This window comes from Piliocolobus tephrosceles, chromosome 12, assembly GCF_002776525.5.
Source record: "Piliocolobus tephrosceles isolate RC106 chromosome 12, ASM277652v3, whole genome shotgun sequence".
Lineage (NCBI taxonomy): Eukaryota > Metazoa > Chordata > Mammalia > Primates > Cercopithecidae > Piliocolobus > Piliocolobus tephrosceles.
The window spans coordinates 115729957-115757896 of NC_045445.1; the positions used below are offsets into that span (position 1 = coordinate 115729957).

A 27940-nucleotide genomic window follows, 5' to 3' on the forward strand; every position below is an offset into this window, starting at 1 on the left:
TATTTTATTTTATTTTATTTTATTTTATTTTATTTTATTTTATTTTTGAGACAGGGTCCTGCTGTTGCCCAAGCTGGAGTGCAGCGATGCAATCATAGCTCACTGCAGCCTCCAACTCCTAGGCTCAAGAGATCCTTTTGCCTCAGCCTCCTGAGTGGCTGGGACTACAGGCAATCAATACCATGACTGGCTAATTTTTAAAACATTTTTTGTAGAGATGGTGTCTCACTGTGTTGCCCAGCCTGGTCTTGAACTCCTGGAATCAAGTAATCTTCTCACCTCAGCCTCCTAAAGTGTTTGGGATTACAGTTGTGAGCCACCGTTTATTCTTTAATTCTTTTTTGCACTTGGGTAATATTTTAAATAACCAATTAATATTAATAACTTCTTTAGCTCTGGAAAATTTTCTATTATGATCGTTTTAATTATTACAAATCTTCCATCTCTTCTCTTTTCTCATTCTGGTACTTATAGTTGCTTAGTAGGTATCCTATATCTATTCTCTAAGTCTCTTATTTTTTCACTATTAATGCCAGTTTATGTCTGTTTTTATTTAAGTAGTGACATTTTAATTTGGATTTAGTAGCCTGTCAAAATTACCTTTGTGAGAAAACTAGGCTGCAGATATTTTCTGATAGATATAATACTAGCATTAGAATTATTCATATAATCTTCGTTTTCACATTGTTTAAAATAGAACACATTGTTATATTTTTAATAAGCAATTTGAAAAAGAAATGATTCTTTTATGATTGCAATTATAAAAGAATATTAATTGAGTGCCCATTAGGTAATTTTAAACACATTAAGTACTAGACAGCCCTTTGGATAGAGACTGAGTAGAATAATAAAACCATTACAGAACATACTTTGGTATTAACCTTATCTATAAATAAAATGTATTATTCTGTAGATTAGCACTGTCCAATAGAACTTTCTGAGATGATGTCAATGTTCTATATCTACACTGTCCAATAAAGTAGCTATTGAGGCTACTGAGAACTTAAAACACGGCTAGTAAAAACAGATGTACTAAATTTTTAATTGTATTTCCCTTTAAATAATTTAGATTTACATTTCTTTAGTCAAGTGTAGTTAGTGACTACCATACTGGATAGTGTAATTATAGGCATCTTTGCTGTCACTCACATTTCTAATAAAGAGAATACTTTATTGAAAAACATAATTATGACACATGCATATTTAGACATAGATACTGAGTTGCCACGTTAATCTAGAGATAGTGTTTACATTTTCTGAGGGGTGTGATAAATGTAGTATAGAAATAAAAGTGTGAGTTTATTCTGAAAAATCTACTCAAGTTGACAGATCCACAAGGCAACAGAAGTTAAAAGTGATATAGTAGTGTGAAATATAACTGCAGAATTTAAGGTATTTCCATACTTATTTTTTCTTGTGTTATTTTTATTTTCACACTGAATTAAGTATAGGTATGTGTGTGGGGTGGAGGGAGGGTTCAATTTGCTTGTCAACATACAAAAGATTGCTATAACAAGTATTCCCAAGCTGACATTTTGGAATAGCTTACAATAAAAAATACCTACTGGATATATAAAGGAAAACTTTTATGAGAAGAGTTTGGGAAGGGTTATCAAAGATTGAAATGATTTTTTTAATATGAGTCTTCTCATAGCCTTCAATTTGCTAATAGACATTGTGACACCCATGAAGAAGCTAAAATTAGTATATTCTAATATTGTCTATGTATCATTACCTCAAATAATTGCTTATGTTTGTATTCATGTATAATGAGTTACATTAATACCTAAAAGACAACTTAAGAACCTAAACATGCATGTACAGTAGCATGTAGCTAATGTGCTATGAATTGGAGAAATGTGACATAGTGAAATCAGATATACCTTTTAAATCTATGACAATAAAGAAATAAGGAAAATATTCCTGTTTGAATTCTGAATATTCCTAAATATAAATTATATTATAAATGTAGATCCTGGCAATTCTAGCCATGTGTCTATCTTATAATTATCCTGTTAAGTTGATACTGGTTTCTTCATTAATTTATCCAACAGATATTTTTGATAACATACTATATGCTAGATACTAGGCATGAGTCTTTGCTGCATTTATTGTTTGCTGCCTTATAAGTTGGCTAGGGTATATAACCTTATCTATAGATTCATAGGTTATTTTTTGGAGATGGTTTTACAAGGCAGGCCATGATTGTTGGTGCTTATATATTGATGCTTATCATGGTGGCAAACAAAGCCGTTTTCTTTCTCTTCTTTCACAGGCCATGCTTAGTGACTGAAATTTTATCAAGTTACTAATTTATGTTAATTCTTTGAAAACCTTTATAAAAATGCAAATGTTGTCCTTTGAAAGAAAATACTTTAAACCACTATAAGGCATTAACACATTTTCCAGATTCAGTTTATCAGCTTAATTATATAGTAATTGAGCTTGGCCCTGAGGAATTAGGTAAATTTCATGGTGTAGGAAGTAAGAATCAACATGAGGCAGGTCAATGAGCACGTCTGTCCAGACCTTTTATATAGGATGCTATTTATACCTGGCCTTCTAGAAGTAGGGTGTATTTAAAGACTGGCAAATCCAGCATCATCTGCATATCTTTTTCACTGACAGCCTGCCCTGCTTTAAAAATTTATTCTAATTTTAGAAAAATAATATAGGTATAAAGGATGATTTTCTTTCATATTTTACCTTGATTATTTTATGTATTTTAGTGAGTTTTATTCTTTTTTAAAAAAGGGGATAAATTATATTGTTGATCAATTCTTAATAATTATTCTGAGGTGGACATGCCCTTTTTTTGTTTACATAGCTTCACATAAGCAATTTTATAGATGATGCAATAGGAAGGGGGAGATCACATAAGAGCAAACACTCTCTCATTGCTGTTTTCTCTATGCAGGGTCATAACCAATATGCTTAGACTCATTAGATTGATTATTCAAGGTCTTTTTACCCAGTGACTTGACTAAAACATACAAAATGAAGTACTGTCAGAATGCTGTTACTGTCATACCATTATATGTATCCAAAACAGTGACAATGCAGATTATAAACCATACCCATCTCATCTGCATAATATTCTTTTGTTTGTATGCTTTATTGTTTGAGGGCTTTTTAATCACTCTGGACTGATGCAATATTTTTGCCAAATTTTATTGTGATTTGCATTTTTATGCTTATAATGTCTATTATAATTATCCAGGGAAAATAAATAAAAAATCCCTCAACTTTCTTTATTACTGTAATGATTCCTAGAAAGAAACTTGTCTTTCTCTGAAGACTTGTGAGGCTAACAGAGCTACTTGTCTAAGAAAACTTAAGTCTTTCCATTTATGGCCCCTCAGAACCTACTTAAAGCCTGCAGTCCTATTTTGGATTTACATATCATTGTGTTATTACTTTTAAATAATCCATAATATTTAAGAATGTCCTTTTGAGGAAAGATAATCAGATATAAACTGACATACTTACATATTATGGCTCATAGATTTTCATATTATAGCTCACAGTAAATCATTAATAAATCTTCTTACTTTGAGGATTTGCTTATCTTCATCTTCATTAACACCAATGAAATAAAAAAAAAAATGGCTCCATCACTATTTTCCTGGTTTTGGTCAAGGTAATAGTCTATTTTTGTTTGTTAGACTTTTGATGCATTGATATATTTTTCATGTGCCATATTTTTATAAGATATGTAGTTATTTTTGTGGCATATGTCGTAATAATATGTCATATAGTACATTTTTCTTCCTGAGTTTCTTTGACCTCATAACTCATAAATGGGTCAGTGACCTCAATGCATTTAAAGGAGAGAGAAGTCTTTTAAATCATGGAGGAAAACATTTTGTTTAAAAACCTAGACATAATGCACCATTTGTTTCAAAACAGGATTGCTTTTATCCTATGCAGTTATGGCCCTTCAAGAAATAAATTTTATGTAATGAAAAGAATGTGATAACTAAAGTTTCAGATAAATAAAAGTTTATTTAAAGCATTGTGAGTGATACCTGTGGCTACTTACACAGCTCAAAATCTCAAAACTGTTTTGACTTCAAGTTTAGATCATACAAATCATCCTTTTGTTCTATAATAATCATTGAGCATTGATTGAACTTTTTGTTTTTAAATAAAAATAGGCATTTTATGGTTTCTTTCACATATCTTTTTGTTTCTAGAAAATAAGGCTAGTGTATTATTTGGGGTATATATAGCTAAAAATGAAAATAAACGCAAATAAAGTGAATTAGTCAGATTATAGCATTGCCTTGCTAATGATGCATGAGTATCTATAATGATATAAGGTGGTAAAGAACATTAACAAAGGCAAGTTGATTTTCAAAAGGTTAGACAGGATTTGTACACATCAGAACTGAGAAGGATATAATTATTCAAGGCAGAGTTAATGAAATTCAAATGAAAAGGATTAATCTGAATGAGTACATGGATTTTGCATGAAGAAGAGAAAATAAACATATTTCTAATTACACTGATTTTTAAATAGCTGTCTGAAATTTTTATTAAACCAAACTGAAAGTCATTCAATGGATGTAGTTTACTCATTATAGATTTGTGTGACTGTTTCAATAGGAGTGCTATACTTTTAAGGAGTAGATAGTAAACTAGATCTCCAAATGTCTGGTTCTCTTTTGATTCAGTTTGTGGTAGTTTCTTGTATATGAAAATTACAAAAGTCTATATATTAAACATTATTGTGTATATCAGATAGCTATAATAAATGAGAATATTCAAACTTAATAAAATGGAATTTTCTAGAAAATAAGTTCACAGTTTCCCAGTGGTGTCAAAGAGTTACTTTGGAATATGTCTATTTCTCATGAAAATTACAGGATCAACCCTTAGTTTTCTCTAGTCAGTTGATCTGTACCACTTAATATCTGTTATCTATGATGACTGGACATTATGTATCAAGATAGTAAATCCTTCAATAGATCTGTCATCATTAAATATATTTAATGTATAACAACCTTTTACACTTTATAACATGTAGCTGAAGCATTTTAGAAATTACAGGTATTCTAATTTAAAATGGAAAGAAAAAATTTTTAAAAGATTACTTAATTATCAGTAGTTTAGGGTAAGAATGATTTTTCTCATTCAGATTTTTCTGAAGTAATAAACTATACCTTTTTATTGATTATGTTCAACCATAAGAATTTTAATGTTTCTAAGTGTTCTAGAAAATTTGTTCATACCATGGCTGACCATCGAGGGATTAATTCCGTGAATTGACCCTGATTGTTCTATGGCTTATTTGTGACAATCTTGAAAATAATCACAATATGCATATTATTAGAGCATTCTCAACCTGCCGTGCAATGGCTAATGTTTCTTTGAAGAGTATTTCAGTCAGGTTAATAAAAGTTTCATGATTAAAAAGTTTGTAAAAAATGATTTCTAGAACCAGATATAGAATTGTAAGTATCACTTATTTTGGGATCTAAAAATTTTTTAAAAATTGAACTCTTGTACACAGAGAGTAAAAGGATGGTTACCAGAAAAATTGGCAATTTAAATAGATGCCACATAACTTCTTCTAAAAGACATTTTCATTGAAAGATAGGTAAAAATGGTTTTTAGTTTAGTGTTCTGAAGAATATTTTTTTATTTTTTTTTATTTTTTATTTATTGTTTTATTATACTTTAAGTTCTAGGGTACATGTGCATAACGTGCAGGTTTGTTACATATGTATACTTGTGCCATATTGGTGTGCTGCACCCATCAACTCATCATTTACATCAGGTATAACTCCCAATGCAATCCCTCCCCCCCCCCCCATAATAGGCCCTGGTGTGTGATGTTCCCCTTCCCGAGTCCAAGTGAGCTCATTGTTCAGTTCCCACCTATGAGTGAGAACATGCGGTGTTTGGTTTTCTGTTCTTGTGATAGTTTGCTAAGAATGATGGTTTCCAGCTACATCCATGTCCCTACAAAGGACTGAAACGCATCCTTTTTTATGGCTGCATAGTATTCCATGGTGTATATGTGCCACATTTTCTTAATCCAGTCTGTCACTGATGGACATTTGGGTTGGTTCCAAGTCTTTGCTATTGTGAATAGTGCCACAATAAACATACGTGTGCATGTGTCTTTATAGCAGCATGATTTATGATCCTTTGGGTATATCCCCAGTAATGGGATGGCTGGGTCATATGGTACATCTAGTTCTAGATCCTTGAGGAATCGCCATGCTGTTTTCCATAATGGTTGAATTAGTTTACAATCCCACCGACGGTGTAAAAGTGTTCCTATTTCTCCACATCCTCTCCAGCACCTGTTGTTTCCTGACTTTTTAATGATTGCCATTCTAACTGGTGTGAGATGGTATCTCATTGTGGTTTTGATTTGCATTTCTCTGATGGCCAGTGATGATGAGCATTTTTTCATGTGTCTGTTGGCTGTATGAATGTCTTCTTTTGAGAAATGTCTGTTCATATCCTTTGCCCACTTTTTGATGGGGTTGTTTGTTTTTTTCTTGTAAATTTGTTTGAGTTCTTTGTAGGTTCTGGATATTAGCCCTTAGTCAGATGAGTGGATTGCAAAAATGGTCTCCGATTCTGTAGGTTGCCTGTTCACTCTGATGGTAGTTTCCTTTGCTGTGCAGAAGCTCTTTAGTTTAGTTAGATCCCATTTGTCAATTTTGGCTTTTGCTGCCTTTGCTTTTGGTGTTTTAGACATGAAGTCCTTGGCCATGCCTATGTTCTGAATGGCACTACCTAGGTTTTCTTCTAGGGTTTTTATGGTATTAGTTCTAACATTTAAGTCTCTAATCCATCTTGAATTAATTTTCGTAAAAAGAGTAAGGAAAGGATCCAGTTTCAGCTTTCTGCTTATGGCTAGCCAATTTTCCCAGCACCATTAATTAAATAGGGAATCCTTTCCCCATTTCTTGTTTCTCTCAGGTTTGTCAAAGATCAGATGGCTGTAGCTGTGTGGTATTATTTCTGAGGACTCTGTTCTGTTCCATTGGTCTATATCTCTGTTCTGGTACCAGTACCATGCTGTTTTGGTTACTGTAGCCTTGTAGTATAGTTTGAAGTCAGGTAGCGTGATGCCTCCAGCTTTGATCTTTTGACTTAGGATTGTCTTGGCAATGAGGGCTCTTTTTTTGGTTCCATATGAACTTTAAAACAGTTTTTTTTCCAATTCTGTGAAGAAACTCATTGGTAGCTTGATGGGGATGGCATTGAATCTATAAATTACCTTGGGCAGTATGGCCATTTTCACGATATCGATTCTTCCTATCCATGAGCATGGTATGTTCTTCCATTTGTTTGTGTCCTCTTTTATTTCACTGAGCAGTGGTTTGTAGTTCTCCTTGAAGAAGTCCTTTACATCCCTTGTAAGTTGGATTCCTAGGTATTTTATTCTCTCTGAAGCAATTGTGAATGGAAGTTCATTCATGATTTGGCTCTCTGTTTGTCTGTTACTGGTGTATAAGAATGCTTGTGATTTTTGCACATTAATTTTGTATCCTGAGACTTTGCTGATGTTGCTTATCAGCTTAAGGAGATTTTGGGCTGAGACAATGGGGTTTTCTAAATATACAATCATGTCATCTGCAAACAGGGACAATTTGACTTCTTCTTTTCCTAACTGGATTTCTTTGATTCCCTTGATTTCTTTCTCTTGCCTGATTGCCCTAGCCAGAACTTCCAACACTATGTTGAATAGGAGTGGTGAGAGAGGGCATCCCTGTCTTGTGCCAGTTTTCAAAGGGAATTTTTCCAGTTTTTGCCCATTCAGTATGATATTGGCTGTGGGTTTGTCATAAATAGCTCTTATTATTTTGAGGTACGTTCCATCAATACCGAATTTATTGAGCGTTTTTAGCATGAAGGGCTGTTGAATTTTGTCAAAGGCCTTTTCTGCATCTATTGAGATAACCATGTGGTTCTTGTCTTTGGTTCTGTTTATATGCTGGATTACGTTTATTGATTTGCGTATGTTGAACCAGCCTTGCATCCCAGGGATGAAGCCCACTTGATCATGATGGATAAGCTTTTTGATGTGCTGCTGAATCCGATTTGCCAGTATTTTAATTGAGGATTTTGCATCGATGTTCATCAGGGATATTGGTCTAAAATTCTCTTTTTTTGTTGTGTCTCTGCCAGGCTTTGGTATCAGGATGATGTTGTCCTCATAAAATGAGTTAGGGAGGATTCCCTCTTTTTCTATTGATTGGAATAGTTTCAGAAGGAATGGTGCCATCTCCTCTTTGTACCTCTGGTAGAATTCAGCTGTGAATCCATCTGGTCCTGGACTTTTTTTGGTTGGTAGGCTATTAATTATTGCCTCAATTTCAGAGCCTGCTATTGGTCTATTCAGGGATTCAGCTTCTTCCTGGTTTAGTCTTGGAAGAGTGTAAGTGTCCAGGAAATTATCCATTTCTTCTAGATTTTCTAGTTTATTTGCATAGAGGTGCGTATAGTATTCTCTGATGATAGTTTGTATTTCTGTGGGGTCGGTGGTGATATCCCCTTTATCATTTTTTATTGCATCTATTTGATTCTGAAGAATATTTATTAAATCCGTATATAATAATCTATGGCAGACACATGGGATCAGGTGGAGGAAAGCTTAACAGATGAGAAGCCAGAGTACCGTGTGCTGCCTATGTTCTTTAAGCCCTGGTTTAGGACTGTGATTAATACTGGATCTTATTCGCTGAGACACAGAATTCTGGTCTTAGAGCATGAATTATTATTTTTAAGTAAATTTCATTTTCAATTTATGCAGTGTCACTGAATGATCTTTTTCTTTTTTAAAATTATACTTAAGTTATGGGATTCATGTACAGAATGTGCAGGTTTGTTACATAGGTATACATGTTCCATGGTGGTTTGCTGCACCCATCAACCCGTCATCTACATTAGGTATTTCTCCTAATGCTATCCCTACCCCTGCCCCCAACCCCGCAACAGGCCCCAGTGTGTGATGTTCCCCTCCCCATATGTTTTCATTGTTCAACTCCCACTTACCAGTGAGAACATGCGGTGTTTGATATTCTGTTCCTGTGTTAGTTTGCTGAGAATGATGGTTTCTAGTTTCATCCATGTTCCTGCAAAGGACACAAACTCATTCTTTTTTATGGCTGTATAGTATTCCATGGTGTATATGTGTCAGTTTTCTTTATCCAGTGTATCATTGATGGACATTTGGGTTGGTTCCAATTCTTTGCTATTGTGGACAGTGCTGCAATAAACATATGTGTTCATGTGTCATTATAGTAGGATGATTTATAATCCCTTGGGTATATATCCAGTAATGGGATTGCTGGGTCAAATGGTATTTCTGGTTCTAGATCCTTGAGAAATTGGCACACTGTCTTCCACAATGGTGGAACTAATTTACCCTCCCACCAACCGTGTAAAAGCATTCCTATTTCTGCACATCCCCTCCAGCATCTGTTGTTTCCTGACTTTTTAGTGACCACCATTCTAACTGGCATGAGATGCTGTCTCATTGTGGTTTTGATGCATATCTCTAATGACCAGTGATGGTGAGCTTTTTTTCATATGTTTGTTGGCCTCATAAATGTCTTCTTTTGAGAAGTGTCTGTTCATATTCTTTGCCCGCTTTCTGATGGGGTTGTTTTTTTCTTGTAAATTTGTTTAAGTTCTTTATAGATTCTGGATATTAGCTCTTTGTCAGATGGGTAGATTGCAAAAATTTTCTCCCATTCTGTAGATTGCCTGTTCACTCTGATGATAGTTTCTTTTGCTGTGCAGAAGCTCTTTAGTTTAATTAGATCCCACTTGTCAATTTTGGCTTTTTTTTTTTTGCCTTTGCTTTTGGTGTTTTAGTCATGAAGTTTTTGCCCATGCCTGTGTCCTGAATGGTATTGCCTAGGTTTCCTTCTAGAGTTTTTATGGTTTTAGGTCTTAGGTTGAAGTCTTTAATCCATCATGAGTTAATTTTTGTATAAGGTGTAAGAAAGGGGTCTACTTTCCGTTTTCTGCATATGGCTAGCCAATTTTCCCAGCACCATTTATTAAATAGGGAATCCGTTCCCCATTGCTTGTTTTTGTCAGGTTTGTCAAAGATCAGATGGTTGTAAATGTGTGGTGTTATTTCTGAGGCCTCTGTTCTGTTCCATTGGCCTGTATATCTGTTTTGCTACCAGTACCAATCTGTTTTGGTTACGGTAGCCTTGTAGTATAGTTTGAAGTCAGATAGCGTGATGCCTCCAGCTTTGTTATTCTTGCTTAGGATTGTCTTGGCTATATGGGCTCTTTTTTCGTTCCATATGAAATGTAAAGTAGTTTGTTCTATTTCTGTGAAGAAAGTCAATGGTAGGTTGATGGAAGTAGCATTGAATCTATAAATTGCTTTGGGCACTATGGCCACTTTCATGATATCGATTCTTCCTTTCCATAAGCATGGAATGTTTTTCCGTTTATTTGGGTCCTCTCTTATTTCCTTGAGCAGTTGTTTATCGTTCTCCTTGAAGAGGTCCTTCACTTCCCTGGTAAGTTGTATTCCTAGATATTTTATTCTCTTTGTAGCGATTTTAAATAGGAGTTCTCTCATTATTTGGCTCTCTCTTTGTCTGTTATTGGTGTATAGGAATGCTTGTGATTATTGCACACTGATTTTGTGTCCTGAGACTTTGCTGAAGTTGCTTATCAGCTTAAAGAGTCTTTGGGCTGAGATGATGGTGTTTTCTAAATATACCATCATGTCATCTGCAAACAGAGACAATTTGACTTCCTATCTTCCTATTTGAATATCTGTATTTCTTTCTCTTGCCTGATTGCCCTAGCCAGAACTTCCAATACTATGTTGAATAGGAGTGGTGAGAGAGGGCATCCTTGTCTTGTGCCAATTTTCAAAGGGAATGCTTCCAGCTTTTGCCCATTCAGTATGATACTGGCTGTGGGTTTGTCATAAATAGCTGTTAATATTTTGAGATTTGTTCCATCAGTAACTAGTTTATTGAGTGTTTTTAATATGAAGGGGTGTTAACTTTTATTGAAGGCCTTTTCTGCGTCCATTGAGATAATCATGTGTGTTTTTTTGTCATTGGTTCTGTTTATGTGATGGATTACATTTGTTGATTTGTGTATGTTGAACCAGCCTTGCATCACAGGAATGAAGTCTACTGGATTGTGGTGGATATGCTTTTTAATGTGCTACTGGATTTGGTTTGTCAGTATTTTATTGAGCATTTTCTTTTTTTGTTGTTGTGTCTGTGCCGGGTTTTGGTATCAGGATGCTGCTGGCCTCATAAAAAGAGTTGGGGAGGAGTCCCTTTTTTTTTTCTATTGCTTGGAATAGTTTTAGAAGGAATGGTACCAGCTCCTCTTTGTACCTCTGGTAGAATTCAGCTGTGAATCTGTCTGGTCCTGGGCTTTTTTTTTTTTTAATTTTTTTATTTTTTGGTTGGTAGGCTATTAATTACTGCCTCAATTTCAGAACTTGTTATTGGTCTATTCAGAGATTCAACTTCTTCCTGGTTTAGTCTTGGGAGAGTGTACGTGTCCAGGTTTTTATCCATTTCTTCTAGATTTTCTAGTTTATTTGTGTTTATAGTAATCTCTGATGGTAGTTTGTATTTCTGTGGGATCAGTGGTGATATCCCATTTATCATTTTTTATTGTGTCTATTTGATTCTTTTCTCTTTTCTTCGTTATTAGTCTGATTAGTGGTCTATCTGTTTTGTTAATCTTTTCAAAAAACCAGCTCCTGGATTCATTGGTAAATCTCATTTTTATTTAAAGTTCCTTTATGCAAATGCCAAAGTCGTCAAAATTTGGGTTTGAGATTTTGTTTAAGGAAGTTAAATACAAGTTAGCAAGCAAAAGTGAGTGTATTTTGAGTGTCTTTTTCTTTATTGTATTTGGCCGTACAGCTAAGTTTCTTGCTATACTATATTTATTAAGCACCAGTATGAATTTAAGGTAGCTGAGAGCATCTCAAATGAAAGTAATGAAGACTGAGAAAACTACATATCAAAGAAGAATCAGAAAATAGATATAAAGATCTTAGAATTATTTTCTTTTAAGAAAAAATGATGAGGACATGCATCAAAACTTTTTTGAATTCCAACTTCTTTTTTTAAGGCCACCCAGATTTTTTTCTAAATATTTTCAAGATATGTCCAATTCTGAAACAACTCCCTTTGTTAAACAACAAAATAAATAAATAAATAAATAAATAAATAAATAAACAAATAAATAAAAAACTACAACTTGTCCTCTACTTACTCCGTTCCTGACAACAAAAACCTGTTTTCCAAAAACTTACAGGCATAAAATGTATATCATTAAAAGCAAATATAATTGCACCATTAAATAAGTATTATAAGAAATATGCTTGCTTTAGATGATGTGAAGCTATCTTTACCGCAGGGGTTAAAGCAACTAGTGCGAGTAAGACAAGCTTATTAACTTGTGAATTTTATTAAGAACAACATAATGGTCGTCAACCAATGTAATGCATGCAAAACACAAGCTTGTGTTATTTGTGCTGTTGATTCTACTAAGTGTTTAATGAGTCAGTGACAATTTCACATTCAAATAGCCTGCTGAGTTATTTTTCTTTTAAATGGGTAAAATGCTTTTTATGAAATAGAGAAATTAAGAATTTCTTAAGAAATCTGTTAAATTCTGAATTTGATTTATCAAACTCTGGCTCAAGTTTCTAATATCCTTTTAAATGTAAATGAGAAATATGTGTACATTATTCCATTGATCATGAAGGAATGTATGCCCTGGGTTTGGTCAAGATATACACAATAAAACAAATGTTGTAAAAGATTTATTTATTTAAAAGCTAATTTGTGCAACTCTGTGAATTTGCTATATCACAAGTAGATGAGATATCTAAATTAGAATTATTTCATTTTTTGTATCATTTAAGAATTGAGCATGAAAATCCTAGGTCAGAGAAATTAAAACATAAAGTGATGAACTTATACATTTCACTCATCTTTGTGTGGGGTTCAGTCTAGGATCCCCAAAGTCCAGTTTATTACATTACTGCAGAAACGAGTATCGTGTTGTCATAAAAGGCTGTGCAGTAATAAATGGCTATATTAGCATGCTTATCGTCTGAACTTCCCCAGAGACCCTACCACTGAAACCCTCAGGTGACCTCATCAATAGGCAGGTGGCAGTTGATCAATTCTAGACAAAGTTACTGGTAGAATAATTTGAATTACAAGAATTTTGCCGCCTATAGTGTAGACAGAAGAGAGTAGAGGTCATCCATCTTTCTGAATTTGCGTGCCAAGTAGTATTTATTTTTTGCTCTTATAAGGAATAGGGAAAGAGGCATTACTGGGAAACTCCAAAAGGACTCTGGAGCTGGAAATTCTCGTCATGTCTAGCATTTGGATCCCAGTCAGAAAAGTGCAGGTGCAAGAGAAGAGGCTAGTGCTCCCGTATATCTCAGGACATTCTGGAGTTCTTTTTAAAATATAAATTCCACAGTCAGTTCTGCTCATATAGCACCTTAATTAGCAGCTTAACTTAGCAAGAGACTAGCAACAAAAGCAGGAGCTAATGTCTAGAATTTGGAGAAGAGGGCTTAATACAGTTACATACCAGTCTAATTACTTAGTATCTGTTGTATCTCAATGAAGATTGGGGGGAAATGTATAGGAAAGTTGCCTTTGTTACCAATAAAACAGATATGAACCCCCCTCACCCAGTCCCATACCTGGATTTCTAGGAAAATTAGAATTTTAAATGCCAGTTGCAAATTAGAATTAGAAATTTAAATGCCGGTTGCAAAAATCATCGTTTTCTTAGGATAAAACTACTCTCCTTATGACCTCATGGTCTTTCATCTTATATTCATGGTGCTAATATGTGTGTATTGCTTATTATAAAATGCTTCTAACACTTTTTGGAAGAAGCAGGTATATAATTAATAAATAACCTTTTTACTAGACTTATCATCATGAGGTTTTGAATCCAGTTTCAGCCCAGTTTGTAGATTCACTTGTCAGCTGTAGAATGAGAGCTATATAAACTCAATAGAGGAGTTTTCACCGTTAGGAAGCTAAAAGAATTGTTCTTTTGTATATCTATACCAGCACACTGTCCGTGAAGAAACGATGATGGTGATGACTGAAGACATGCCTTTGGAAATTTCTTATGTGCCTTCTACTTACCTGACTGAAATCACTCATGTCTCACAAACCCTATCAGAAGTGGAACAACTTCTCAATGCTCCTGACCTCTGTGCTAAGGACTTTGAAGATCTCTTTAAGCAAGAGGAGTCTCTGAAGGTAAAAGCAAAGCTCTTTCATTCAGATTTTACAAGGTGATCATACCAATCATTCATAATGCCAGAACAATTGACTTACATTGTATACATCATGATGGCGTTTTGACTTAAATATAGAATTCTTAAAAATACTTTATAATGTGATTAGCTTCAGAAATCTTGGGTAGAAACACCTAAGTTAGAAGATGTATTTTACAATATTTAGTGTTGAGAGACATCCTAAAATGAAGAAATGCATGAAAATAATCATTTTATACATGCAGTACGGATAGAAAGGAACCCCCAAAAAATAAACTTAGATGGAGGAACAGTTTATTCCTAGCTAATGGATTATTTTCCTTTCATTTTCCAAAAAGGGAAATTAGATTTTTCATTTATGTCTAATGTACATTGTTTTTGTTTTATATTTTTTGTATACGTATTCAATTTCAAATTAATGTTAATGCCTATGCTATAATATATGGAATAAAACTGAATAGAAATCAATAAAATATTTTCTTTATAACTGCCAGCGAAAGGCTACCAACAAAATCCATCTGTTTTCAAACCACCAGCAGCAAGTTACTGCATTCTGAAGTAAGACAAATCATGATAAGGAAGTAGGCTATGAATTTTAGAAGGCAGTGTCTGAAGATAATGTAGGGTCAAGAAAATGTACGTAATAATGTGTCTCCAGATAATTTCGTGATCGTACATTTTATAGACAAAATGAAATATTATAGTATATCCAGAGCTTGGTATTTTCCAATGCAAACAGCATGCGATTATAGGCAAAAGATGAGTTTGCTATCAGCAGCACATATTAGCTAAAGTATTTTATACTCAAATGATTTCCTGGAAGCTCATTCTATGTCACACATTTGCCTGTATGAATATACAAATGGATAAAGCTATTTGTTTGTTTTGGAAATCGGTGTTGCAGTATCTTCAGTGACTTGACTTTAATATCTTACATTATATCAAATAAGCTATAAAATTACACAGTAAAATAAGAGCTTCACAGATCTCTGGAACTATTCCATCCATGTCAGTATGGCACTGCTTCTTACTCTGTTTGAAGTAAAAGTCAAATCACTTATTGGTACAATGAAGAAAAAAAACCTAATCGGTTAGTAAAATAAAGCTGACATGCCAGAATTCCTGTCATTATTTCTATTAACTAAGTTCTCATGGCAGCAGAGTTTGTAAGTTCATCATTGTCATTCAACATGTAAATTACTGCGAATGAGCTAATATTAAATCCTTCCCAGGATCATGGACATTTGATTCAAGAGAGCAGTGACCCTGATCTTATTAAGTTGCCCATTGAATAACTGTCTCCATACCTCTTAACCTGGCATGCTCAGAATGATAGACCCTTGGCTACACTCATAGTGAATCATTTGTTCGTCCTGATCTATTTAATATTATTATAGCTGACATCAATCATAATGGTATTGATTACTGTGGTTTATAATATGGTATTATTGCAGGTTTAATTTAGCTAAATGGTTGAATCCCCATAAGATGCAGTTGTGGGCGTGATTTCTTCTCTCTCCCAACAAATCTCCAGCAGGTGAATGGGCTTCCTACCCTCATTGACTTTTTGAAGGGGGATAGTTTTGAGCTCAGACTTTTCAATGAATATGTATTTCCTGTTAAAGACATTCATCATTGTCATTATCCAGTAGTAAAAATAGAAAAGTAGTGCATAAATTGTATAGCTGCTGGTTGGGAAGGTTTGAAATTAAATTGTGGTTGATTTTATTCCTGACAGATTTGCATGAATCAAATTACAGAACTATAGTAGGTATTGCTGTGCTTTAACATACATATTTTTTTTGAAAGTGCAGTACAACACAAATAATATGTAATAAGTTAAAAGAATTACTTTCTAAACAAAATACAACTAAAATAGCACATATGGTTTCAATAGATGTATTGAATTGGAAAGCTACCTAATCGTGTTGGCAGAGACTATGCAGATAAATACCAACTTATATATGGAAATCTGCATTTAATAGCAAAAACACTAGCTAAGGCAGAGCTAGAGAGGAATGAGAAACATACACATAAGTAATATTTTTGTTCTTATTTCAGAGCCAATATTAGCAGTTAATTGATTGTGATTGTTTATACGTACGAAGTTAATAATACTCATAACAGACAAGAGTACATAATTTTAGAAGAATTGCAATTTTTGGAAGTTTAGAACAATATTAAGTTGCATTTTATTTTTAAGAAAAAATCATTTTCATGATAAAATTTTCCAAAATATAATTGCTGTGTTAAACCATCAAATCCTGCTTTAAAGTATCTCATATGAAAGGATGAACATAGAATTTCTTAGCCTCATAAGTTTTAAGTTACCAAAAGGTTTTCTCTCGAGAGAGTTAAGTATTTGAAAGCTTATCCTAAAAGCAGAAATGATCCACTTAGAAGACTTAACCGAAAGGATTTATCATCATGTGTCCATATGCCTAATTTTACCGAAAGCATCAGTTTTATTGGAGTATGAAACACGCTTGGGACATCACCCATATCATTTCCTGACTCAGCATGCCTTGTACTCTGACTGGCAGCTGCCAGGTCCAAGTGTCTCTGACTGTTTGCCTTAGGGCTCCCTCTAGTAATCAAAGCTCATGAGTGTCAGGTAGTTAAAGGTCTGCATCCCCAATGTTTCCCAGCAAACCTCAACCAATAACAGATAACTTTTGGTGGATAAACACCACTACTCACTCGCTCTTCAGTTAGGGTAACTCTGAAGCATGATTTATGCTCTGACCCACAATTCTGTTCCAGGATTAAGACCCCATCGCACGCAGTAAAAACCTGCCTCATAGGATACTTTTTACTTGCTCCCTGTCCTACCTTACACACACTTACCAGCACCTCCTTGGATCATTCCCAAATACATCCCTTATCTTAGAATCTGCTTTTAGGGGAACTCTAGGACATTTTTGAAATAAATAATGACATATTTACTGTGTAGTTAGCATCTACATAGAGAAATTCTTAGAAATAGTTCATGCCTTTCGTGTGGAATTCTTCAAGTGATTCTGCTGCTCCCTCATTCAGGGAATCCTTAGCTGTTCAATTAGGTCTTGGTATCAATAAATGTGAATTTTTAGGACAAAAATAAGAACATAACTTACAATAAGAATGACAACTATGCTTTACCTTTTGCAATAATAAGAATCAATTTACAGCTAATATTATTCTTTATGGTGGAGTGGAGTGTTTTCACCCTAAGATCATGAACAAGGCAAGGATATCTGCCTACATCCCTTCAGTATTCAATATTGTACTGGAGTTTCAAACCATTGAAAGGAGGAGGAAGGAAGGGAGGAAGTAGGAAAGAAAGAGAGTGAGGAAAGGAGGGAGGGAGAATCGAAGAAAAGAAATAAGAAAATAAGGAGAAAAAGAAGGAGGAAATAAATGGAAGGAAAGAAAAAATATCAGGCACACACAATTTCAATTGTCTCGTCAAAACCAATTATAGTGCAGATGCCTTGTTTGGAGTGAATAAAATGTGCTATACTTTGGGTAACCAAGAGGATGATGAAAAATGTGGCCATATGAAGAAAGCTCACAGGTAGGAGACATGGTGGTCCTAATGTAGATTTTAAATAGGATCAAGAAATAGAGACAACCCTTGTTCAACTTCAACACCACAAGGGAAAGCTGGTAGTGAGCTTATAAGCCAAAGATAATGTGAAGCAAAGTCGTTCAAGCCCTCTGGAGTTCAGGTTTTCTGCATTGCTCTTGAGAAATAAAAAATTGTTAGCACAAGTATATCTAAGGAATGCAGATTCGTTCATTCCAAAAATATTTATTGAGCTCTTAGTATGTACCACACACTATTCTAAGTGCTTATAAAACAGTGAAGGAGACTAACGAATCTTTGCCCTCATACAGCTTTTATTATAACATTGGGAGACCGAATAGAAGCAAGCAAACAAAGAAAAATGATAAGTAAATATTGTGTATTGCTAGTTGATACGTATTTTGGGGGAAAAAACAAAACAGAATCTGTTAAGGGGATATAGGACCACTACAGGGGTAGATGTAGGTATAATTGAAAGTGGTGGGACTGCAATTTCAAATAGGGTAGAAATGACCTTTAAGCAAAGACTGGAAGAAGGTAAGGGAGTCAGCCATGGAGTCTGAGTAGAGGAAATAGAGTAAAGGCCCAAATGTGGGACTGAGCTTTTCTTAATCAAACACCAACAAGAAGGCCAAAGTGGCTGAAGCAAAACAAGCCAGCGGAAGAGTAGAAAGATATAAGGTTATGGGAGTTGTGAGTGTCCAGATTGTGGAGGGCCTTTGGGGCCATTGTAAAGAAGATTCTAAATGAGATGAGAGCAATTGTTAAGTTTTTGAGCAGTTGAGTGGCACGATCTCAATTATGTTTTAAAAGGATCACACTGGCTTCTGGGTTGAGAGTAGAACTGTAGGGGGCCAATGGTAGAAGCCACAAGAGTTGAAAAAGATAGATGCTGGTGGCTTGGACTCGGTCGGTAGTGAGAGAATGTCAGATTCTGGAAATATTTTCAAATTAGAGATAGTAGATTTATTTCTGTGGTCACACAGAAACTTAAGCATGTGTCTATGAAAACTCATTCTCAGCAGACTTGGAGCCGAGTTAGAATTTCGGTGTCGTAAAACTTAGCAGAAGATCCCTAGAGAGATGTACGATTTCTTCTCGTATTTTAGTCTTCGATACTTCAGACTTGCATTGTAGTAGGGACAAAAGTACTGACAACAGAGATTTTTAATACACTGGTTAAGATCTTTCTCCTCTGGAATCTGTTTCATAGCACATAAGCACAAATTTAATAATACCAATTACTTAAATGAAGGCAAAATTATTCCATGGGCAAAGTGGCTGCTTTTCTATTCTGGTATTAGGAGCATCAGATAATAGCAAAAGGCACCATATGTACAAATCCAAACAACAAATCTGAAGGAAAATAAAAGAATGATTGTTTATATGCATATTTTAATAGAGGGGCATATTAGATAAACAGTTGAAATTTCACCAATTTAATAATATTAGAATAAAAGAATATTGCAGTTACTCTAAATAATCATGGATCATATAAAATTTCAAAACAAAATTTGCTTGCAAATGCTTTTTGAATTCTTGAAATTTCTAATAGAATAGTTTAATGCATGAAAAAGATGATTTTTATTAATATATTGTGACTGTAGAAACTGATCTTTTGGACTCTACATAAACATTCGCAATAATGTGATCATTGGTTTCTCTTAGAAAAATGGAGTTTTTCAACACATTTATTCAGTTATAAATATAATTTCTTTCTTCAACAGCTTATATGACTCGGGATTTATTTGATTTGCTGTGTACAAATGTGTGTATTTTCAAATATTAATCATTAACTGTAATTTAAGTCATGCTTAAGTTATTTCTATAGTATATTATTTTTCATTTGTATTATATGAAAAGATTTGTATTACAGAGAAGAGATTATGGATATTTACTGTATTTCAGTTATGCCCAGCTCATATTTATATATGCTTTGGTACAGTTTTCTTTTATGTTTTATACAAATCTCTCTTTTGTAGGAAATTATCCATTCTTTTCCCCCACCATTATTTTATCAAGCTTAGCAGTTGCCCTACCTTGACTATTATGCTGCAATTTACTCCCAACTCTGCTAAAATGCACTTTAAGAACGCACTCTTCCTCCCTCCATTCTCCCAGCAACACTATTTTCATAATCCCCATCATGTAAAGTGTAGAAAGCAGAAACTTCCCTATTAAAACTTACAAATCGTGAGGCTGGTAGAAGTTTTGAAGTTGCAATTAAGTTGTAGGGAGGTTTTCCTTTTATTCACAAATGATTGAAGCTGTGCTTCGACCAATTACGTCATTTTTTATGTGTGATATATAATTACCAATTCGTTAATCATGCAAAGACAATGCATCATCCTATGAAGAACATTTTGGTCCAAATACATAGTTGTGTTTAGAAAGTGTTTTCTCACATGGGGACAATAAACCATGAAGAAAAAATTAAAAGATCAATTTACCATAGAGCTACCAAAAATAACTTTTTAACTTTTTTTAGAAGCTTCATAAAACCTAGTTAATAAGTACTTTAATGTCTTTTGATTGAACACAGTTCCCAATTCGATATGTCATTAATGTAGTGCCTGGTAGCTGGATGGGATGTAAAGAGTGTAAGAATTAGATTTATATAGGGTGTTGCCTTTATCTGTCAGATAAAGACAAATTCCAGAGAGTGAAAATGAACTGGAGTTTGAGTCTTTGGTTCTCTTATTTCTCATTTTCAATTTTAAGATAGATCTACTCCCCAACGGCTGCTGTCACAACAGCTACTAATGGGTTTTTCTAATCCTTTTTTCTTAGAAATGAAAGTTATATGCTCCTCTGCTAACCAAGTTACAAAGTGTCTCAAGGCTTTTCTGATGCCTAAAACTGCTTAAAGCTATTATTTTCACCTTCCCAAAATATGAGGACAATAGTGCCTAGGGTTTTATAAGTCTATAAACACATATACCTGCATTTAAGTATGTGTATAACCTATTTAACTGCAGTACTACATTTTTCAAGAAGGTGATACATACACACAACCACCAGGAAGAAAAAATAGTGTCTCATTTGTTGTTTTTGTTTTTGTTTTTGTTTTTTCTCCACCACTGTATCTGGAACTCCTAGAACAGCACCTAGCACTTAATAGGTACTGAATATACATCTGTTGAATTAGTGAGTGATGGTCTGATACATGTAGGTGTGGACTCTGAGACAGAAGAAGACAGGGCAATTTAAATCAGTGCCAGTACTAAAAGAGAAAACCACATTTACTTTTTTTTTACATTGTATCCTAACTCACTGAGTTAAATCATCTAGACAGGTGAATTCTACAAATCTATACATATATAAGCATGAAGAAATTGTTCTAGGTTTGTATATACTGAATCTAAAACAATCATTTATGAAAATGTGTGACAGGGAACCCACATATAATTAAAACATTACTAACATTTTTCTGCATAATTGAGCTTTCATTATGTGGTTTTGACAAGCAGTAGAGTAGAGAGTTTAGCAAAGCACTGTATTGGAACCTAAAAAACTTAGAAAGATTTAACCTGATTGTTGATAGTTGTACCCTTGGGCAAGTAACTTAAAATAATTAGGTCTGTTTTTTAACGTTGAGATTAAATCAGTGATAATAACCGCCCCTGCCTACTCAACTGTACTATTGTGAAGATACAGTGAAATCATGTAGGACTATGTAGGAGAATTCCTGTTAAAATGTATAATTATATAAATTTCAAGATTTGTAAAATGCGTATTGCTTCGTCAAACACCCCAAATTCTAAGAAAGTTATAAATTTCCATGTAAAGTATCCTAAAAACAAATTACCTTTAAGAATGTGTTAAACTTTATAAAATTATATATTTGTGTATTTTAAAAACTGTAAATAAAATGTTAACCACATAAAATATATGTGAAGTTGTTTCCAGATTTGGCAAATATTCTAAAGCTAAAAAAACGTTAAAAGAAGAGAATACATACGCGTTAAAACATGTTTGCTTTTGACAAAATCTTCCTTAGAGGATCTTATAAACTTAATTCTTTTATTGTACAGATGTTCCTTGACTTACTTTGCAGTTATATCCAGATAAACCCATTGTAAGTTGATAATTTTGTCTGTGGAAATGCATTCAATACACTCAGCCTACCAAATATCATGGTTTAGCCTAGCTTACTTTAAACATGCTCTGAACAACTATGTTAACCTACAGTTGCGCAAAGTCATAGAACACAAGGTCTATTGTATAATAAAGTGTTGAATGCCTCATTCAATTTATTGAATACTATACTGAAGTATGGTTTCTAATGAATGTATATCCCTTTCACACCACCCTAAAGTTGAAAAATCATTAAGTAGAACCATTACAAGACAGTGACCATGTGTATTTCCAAGACTAGTTGTTACTTGTTCAGGAGTAATTTTTTTATTCTATTTATGTAAGGTATAAAACAAATAGCACTTTATTGTATATTTATCTTGAGGTACCGAAATGCAACTCTAAATTATTTCAGATTCTTTGTACCATAACTTTTACCAAGAAGAGGATGCTGTTTTCTAGCTTGTTTTTTATTGTTGTTTTATTTTGTGCTTTAGGTTTTTTTATGAAATGTGTTGATTTTTTTCCATTTCTATTTCAGTAACTTAAAACCCGTCGTTCTAATTGTGAGTTAAGAACCATAACAAAAACTACTGAAAAACATTGAAACTCTAAGCAAAGAATGATTTAGTCAGTATTTTTTTGTGTGTGTCTTCTTTTTCCTTGGAGTCCTTACGTTTGTTTTTGTTGTTTGTTTTTTTGTCGTCTTTCCTTTGCCATTAAAAACGCTAGTTTGTATTTATTTTTTCCCGGTTAAATTTGAAACCATGAACATATTAAAATTGTAATACTATTACATTGAACCTTATGAATTGCCATCATGCCTTTCAAAATGTTTAAATATTGGCAATATCATATAGTTTAATACAATGACTTGTACCCAAATCTGCTTGTTTCTGAATATTAATATATATCATTCAACATCCTGAGGGGAAAAGAAAAATCAAGAACTTTGTGTTGTAAATCACAAATGATTAACACACCAATTCCCAAATTTAATTTGCCAAACCACAGGCAAAAGAGTAAAGAGTGTTATCAATAAGGAAATCCATGGAGCTTCCAAAAAGGTTAAAAAAATTGAGTGTTAGCTTCCTGCTCCCATATCATGTTTTTTGTTAATTTTTCTTTTTCCTTTTTCTTTTTTTTTTTTTAGAAGAATGCATTTGGGTACAGAACGATCGTGTGAAAGAGCGATTTTGCTTTTCTGTCCCCTGTGTAAAACACTATGATGGAAAGCACATTTCCCCAACATCAGTAGCATTAGTTATATATAAAACGGGTGTAATATTACCAAATATGTTTTCTATTCTATCAAAATAGTTTACTGTCATCAATATTAATTTTTACAAGTTTGATTATATTTTATCACGTATGGTAGCTGCCTATGAAGTTGCTTAATCATTTATACTAAATTTTCATTTATCAAAATAATAAGATGCTCATGATTGCATATTTCAATAGAATTAAAAAGTATAACATGAATTTTTAAAAAACATATTCCATTCATCGTTGATAATCAGTTTTTGAGGTTTTCTTGGATTGTTGTATTGCCTTGGAATTTTTCCTCCATAAGCCCTACCTGCTCTTCCTCTACTGAGTCACACAACACTAAAAGCATATCCTGACTCTAAGAAATTTGGAATCAGAGAATGCCATATATATATATTTTTTTTTTTTTTTTTTTTTTGAGACCGAGTCTCGCTGTCGCCCGGGCTGGAGTGCAGTGGCCGGATCTCAGCTCACTGCAAGCTCCGCCTCCCGGGTTTACGCCATTCTCCTGCCTCAGCCTCTCGAGTAGCTGGGACTACAGGCGCCAGCCACCTCGCCCGGCTAGCTTTTTGTATTTTTTAGTAGAGACGGGGTTTCACCGTGTTAGCCAGGATGGTCTCGAACTCCTGACCTCGTGATCCGCCTGTCTCGGCCTCCCAAAGTGCTGGGATTACAGGCTTGAGCCATTGCGCCCGGCCACCATATATTTTTAACGAAGAGAAAAGTACTTACTTCTATACAACCCTCCTTTGCCATGCGTGTGAGCCAATTTTTCTATTTGGATTTTCTGTAAAATGATTTAGGCGATGTGTACAACTTACACAAGATGTACATATCATAAAAGGACTGGTAAAATTGTTTTCAATTTACTTAGTGCTGATGGACTAGTAAAGTGATGATTGGATCAGTAAAGTGCAGGGTTTTTTGTTTGTTTGTTTGTTTTTCTTTTTGTTCTTGTTGATACTCCGTGGCATCTGGAGAAATGGGCAGACATAATTCTGAATAAAGGACTTCTTTGTTAGATACCTAATGTGCTGTGAGGAAACCATAAGGAAGCTCAGCCAGGAGATGCATATGGACTTCCATTTCACTGTTTAACAGCGAATGACCAGTAAAAGTAAAGTAGAATAAACAAGGAATTACCTGAATAACTCACATCTGACCAGACCTGAATACCTATCTACAATGGTTGAACAGAGTAACAAATCTTAGAGGTTCAATGATTCAATTCAAACTGGATTTTCATAAGCAAGTTCAACTCAACTTTTTACTTGAAGTCAACAGGTATTTATTAAGACCCCAAGTGCTATGCTTAACACTCTAAAAGATAAGAAAGAAATATTAAGGAATAATCATTGTACTCTAGTAATTTATAACATTATTGAATATACATATTATAGTTATACAAACAAGTTAGAAAGTAATAAAGACATTAAGGACATAATCCAAGCAAAAATATATAAGACATGAGTGTAACTGAAATCATGAAAAGAAGAAAGCAGCACAAAAAGCAGAAACTGGGAAGAATTTTATAGAGGAGAAATCCTTAGGCTAAGGTGAATATAATTGGAATCTGGACTAATCTTGAATCTGATAGCTGACAGTTATTATTTATGTGCCAGGACACATTCTAAACACTTATAGTAACTTGTATGGTCATCATAACAGCCTCACGAGGAAGGCTCTGTTACTATTACCCATACTCTGAGAAAAGGAGGTCCCAAGCAGTTAAGTGACTCGCTCAGGTGAGATAGTTTTTAAATATCATAGTTGAAGTCCCACTCTGGATGTTCAAGCTCCAGAGTTTCTGCTCTTAAGCACTACACTATACAGTCTCTTGATGCAGAAAATGTTTTCAAAGTTAAACATACAAAGTGAGTAAGGGTAAAACAATTGTATCAGAAGGACGTGTCTGAAGAATAACAAAGAGATTATCCTTCACTTTGTTATTCACTTTGATTATCCTTCCAAGTGTCTCTGCTGGCAAAGCACTAGGAAATCAAGCTGGATAAAAACTGTGAATCCAGTTTTTTCGTTTTCTTTTTCCCTGGAGTCTTGATTGCCTAAAAGATGGACTTGAAAGTGTCCAAAAAGCTATATATCATCATGGATGGATTTTGGACGGGGATAATCCTTAAAATGGCAGGATAAATTGGACACAAGAAAAAATAAAGAGATAAAAAATAAGTGAGGAGATATTTGTGTTCAGCATGGCTGGACCAACTTAGAAACCATACCCTTAATTCAGGTAGCTGTACCAGGACTCTCATTATTAAAGTTCACTCAGGAGATGTACAACATCCTAGATTACCCATTTTCCTGTGTTAGTGCAAAATGGTTAAATAAATCTATCTGGTTAAATCAATACTCTGATTGGTTGAGGAAAGGTTTTCTAGAAGGTGTAAATAATCCCACCATGGCAACAGAACCAAGAGTCTCTGACTGTCTACCAATCTATAGACTTAAATTATTTTCCCTGTACTTTCTTGTAGCTCATTCTATTTCTGTTATCCCCAAAACACCTTGATATAGCCTTAAGCAGAATCGACCATCAAAGGGCTAACTCCTTCCTCCTGCTGGGTGCCTTCTCTGTTGGGCCCTAATAGCAGTGCGTCTATGCTCCCATCTTGACATTTTACTTATCCCCTTTCCCACAACCCTTAAATAAAATTCTTTTGTGTCAAAGTTTTATTTAAGTGATGGAAATGGCTAAGATTGTCTACAGGGTTGGGTTTGGAAGAAAAGAGGTCTGGAAAGGGAATATAGCAAAATACCAGTATTTTCTGAGCAAGTGTGGAAGAGATTAAAAGTTACCCCTAGTGACTTTCAAATTTGTATCTCTAGTAAAGATTTCTCTCCTGAATCATGACGAATATATGCATTTTATATATTCACTTAGAAATATAGTAAATACCTTAAATTTAGTATGTCAAAATCTTACACCCTAACTTTATCCTCCTGCAATTTTCCAGATTATAGTTAATGGCAGCTCCATCATTCCACTTGTCTGCCAAAATTCTTCGTGTTATCCTTGAATCCTTTCTCTACCAACACACATGTAATTGGGCACCAAATCCTAAGGACTCTCACCCTTTACAATGTATCCAGAATTCACCCCTGCCGCCACTCTGATCCAGACCACCATTATCTCCAGCATGGATGATTGCTATTGTCTCTTAACAACTTCCCCCTCCTTCCCTTCTCCCATGTAGACTCTAGTCTCGACATATTAGCCAGAGATACCTATTTAAATGAAAAGTCAGATTATATCCTCCGCTTCTGTTCAAAACCCCCAATGCTCCCCATCCCCCTCAAAGTAAACAGGGAAGTCCTTATGTTCATAAGTCCTTCCACGGGTTACCCACCCCATTCTCTCTGATATTTCTCTGATAGTCGCTGACTCATACACTGCAGCCACAATAACTTCCTCCATGTTTCTTGACCACTCCTCCCAGCACATTCCAGTGTCAGGGCCCTTATACTTGCTTTACCCGTCTGGAATATTATTTTCATGATTTTTCTTTAAATGGTTAATTTCTGCATTTCCTTCAGATCTTTACTTCAAAACTGCCTTCTTGATAAGGTCTTCCCTGACCGCTCCTATCTAAAATTCTGACCCCCCACTTTATCTTTCATTTCTCCCTTACCTGCTTTCGGTTTGCTCCTCAGCACTGAACTACTATCTAATTGAGTATATAGTTTAGCCTTTTCTCTATTTGTTTACTGTATTCTCCTGTAGAAGGTGAGATTCCAGAGAGTGGGACTTTTTCTTTCTGGATCACTACTATATCCCCAAGATATAAAATATGACGGTCTCAGGCCGGGCGCAGTGGCTCACGCCTGTAATCCCAGCACTTTGGGAGGCCGAGGTGGGAGGATCACAAGGTCAGGAGTTCAAGGCCAGACTCGCCAATATAGTGAGACCCCCATCTCTACTAAAAATACAAAAAATTAGCTGGGCGTGGTGGCGGGCACCTGTAATCCCGGCTACTTGGGAGGCAGAGGCAGGTGAATTGCTTGAACCTGGGAGGCGGAGGTTGCAGTGAGCAGAGATTGCACCACTGCAGTCCAGTCTGGGCGACAGAGTGAGACTCTGTCTCAAAAATAAATAAATAAATAAATAAATAGATGAATAAGTAAAGACTGTCTCATGGTAGGGTTTTCAACAAATATTTCTTGAGTTAATGAATGAGTACAGAGATGTAGCTGTTAGACACACAGAGAGAAACCTAGAAGATAATATTACTCGTTAAAACTAGAGAGGCTAGGGCCGTGTGATGAAAACTGTGCCTAACTGTACTGAATCCTGCCAAGGAGGGAAAGATGCAATAGGGAAGCTATTGGAATTTCCTTCAGGAAATAAATATGGTTAAAAATGTGAATTATAAGTGCTTCCAGCTATCTGCTAATGTTAGTCCTTCAGAGAAATGAAAACTGAGAAATCATTAGAAAGCAATTTTATCATTTCTTTTAAAAAATAAAGTTCGATATATTTCAAACCAGAATATCATTGAAACACTGAAGTCATTTTTAGGGGAAAATGCACTAAAACAACAATTGATTTCATATTATCTTATATTTTAACTTATGCTTTTATATATTTGTAATTTTATCATTTCATTCGAAAACCTTTTTCTAATTGAAACTTTTTGACTGAGAGAACACTGACAACTTCTGATGTAAAATTTTATTACTGAGGACAAACTTTTAAACAGAAGACAAATTAGCCA

General features: G+C 34.5%; 1 protein-coding gene across 1 annotated transcript in view; it reads left to right on the forward strand.

The window, feature by feature from the left end:
- DMD (dystrophin) overlaps positions 1 to 27940 on the forward strand; it is a 2292995-nt gene that overhangs the window by 1044477 nt on the left and 1220578 nt on the right. The window contains 1 exon segment of the mRNA XM_026451980.1: positions 14085 to 14279. Within this exon segment, the coding sequence (XP_026307765.1) occupies positions 14085 to 14279 (195 nt within the window).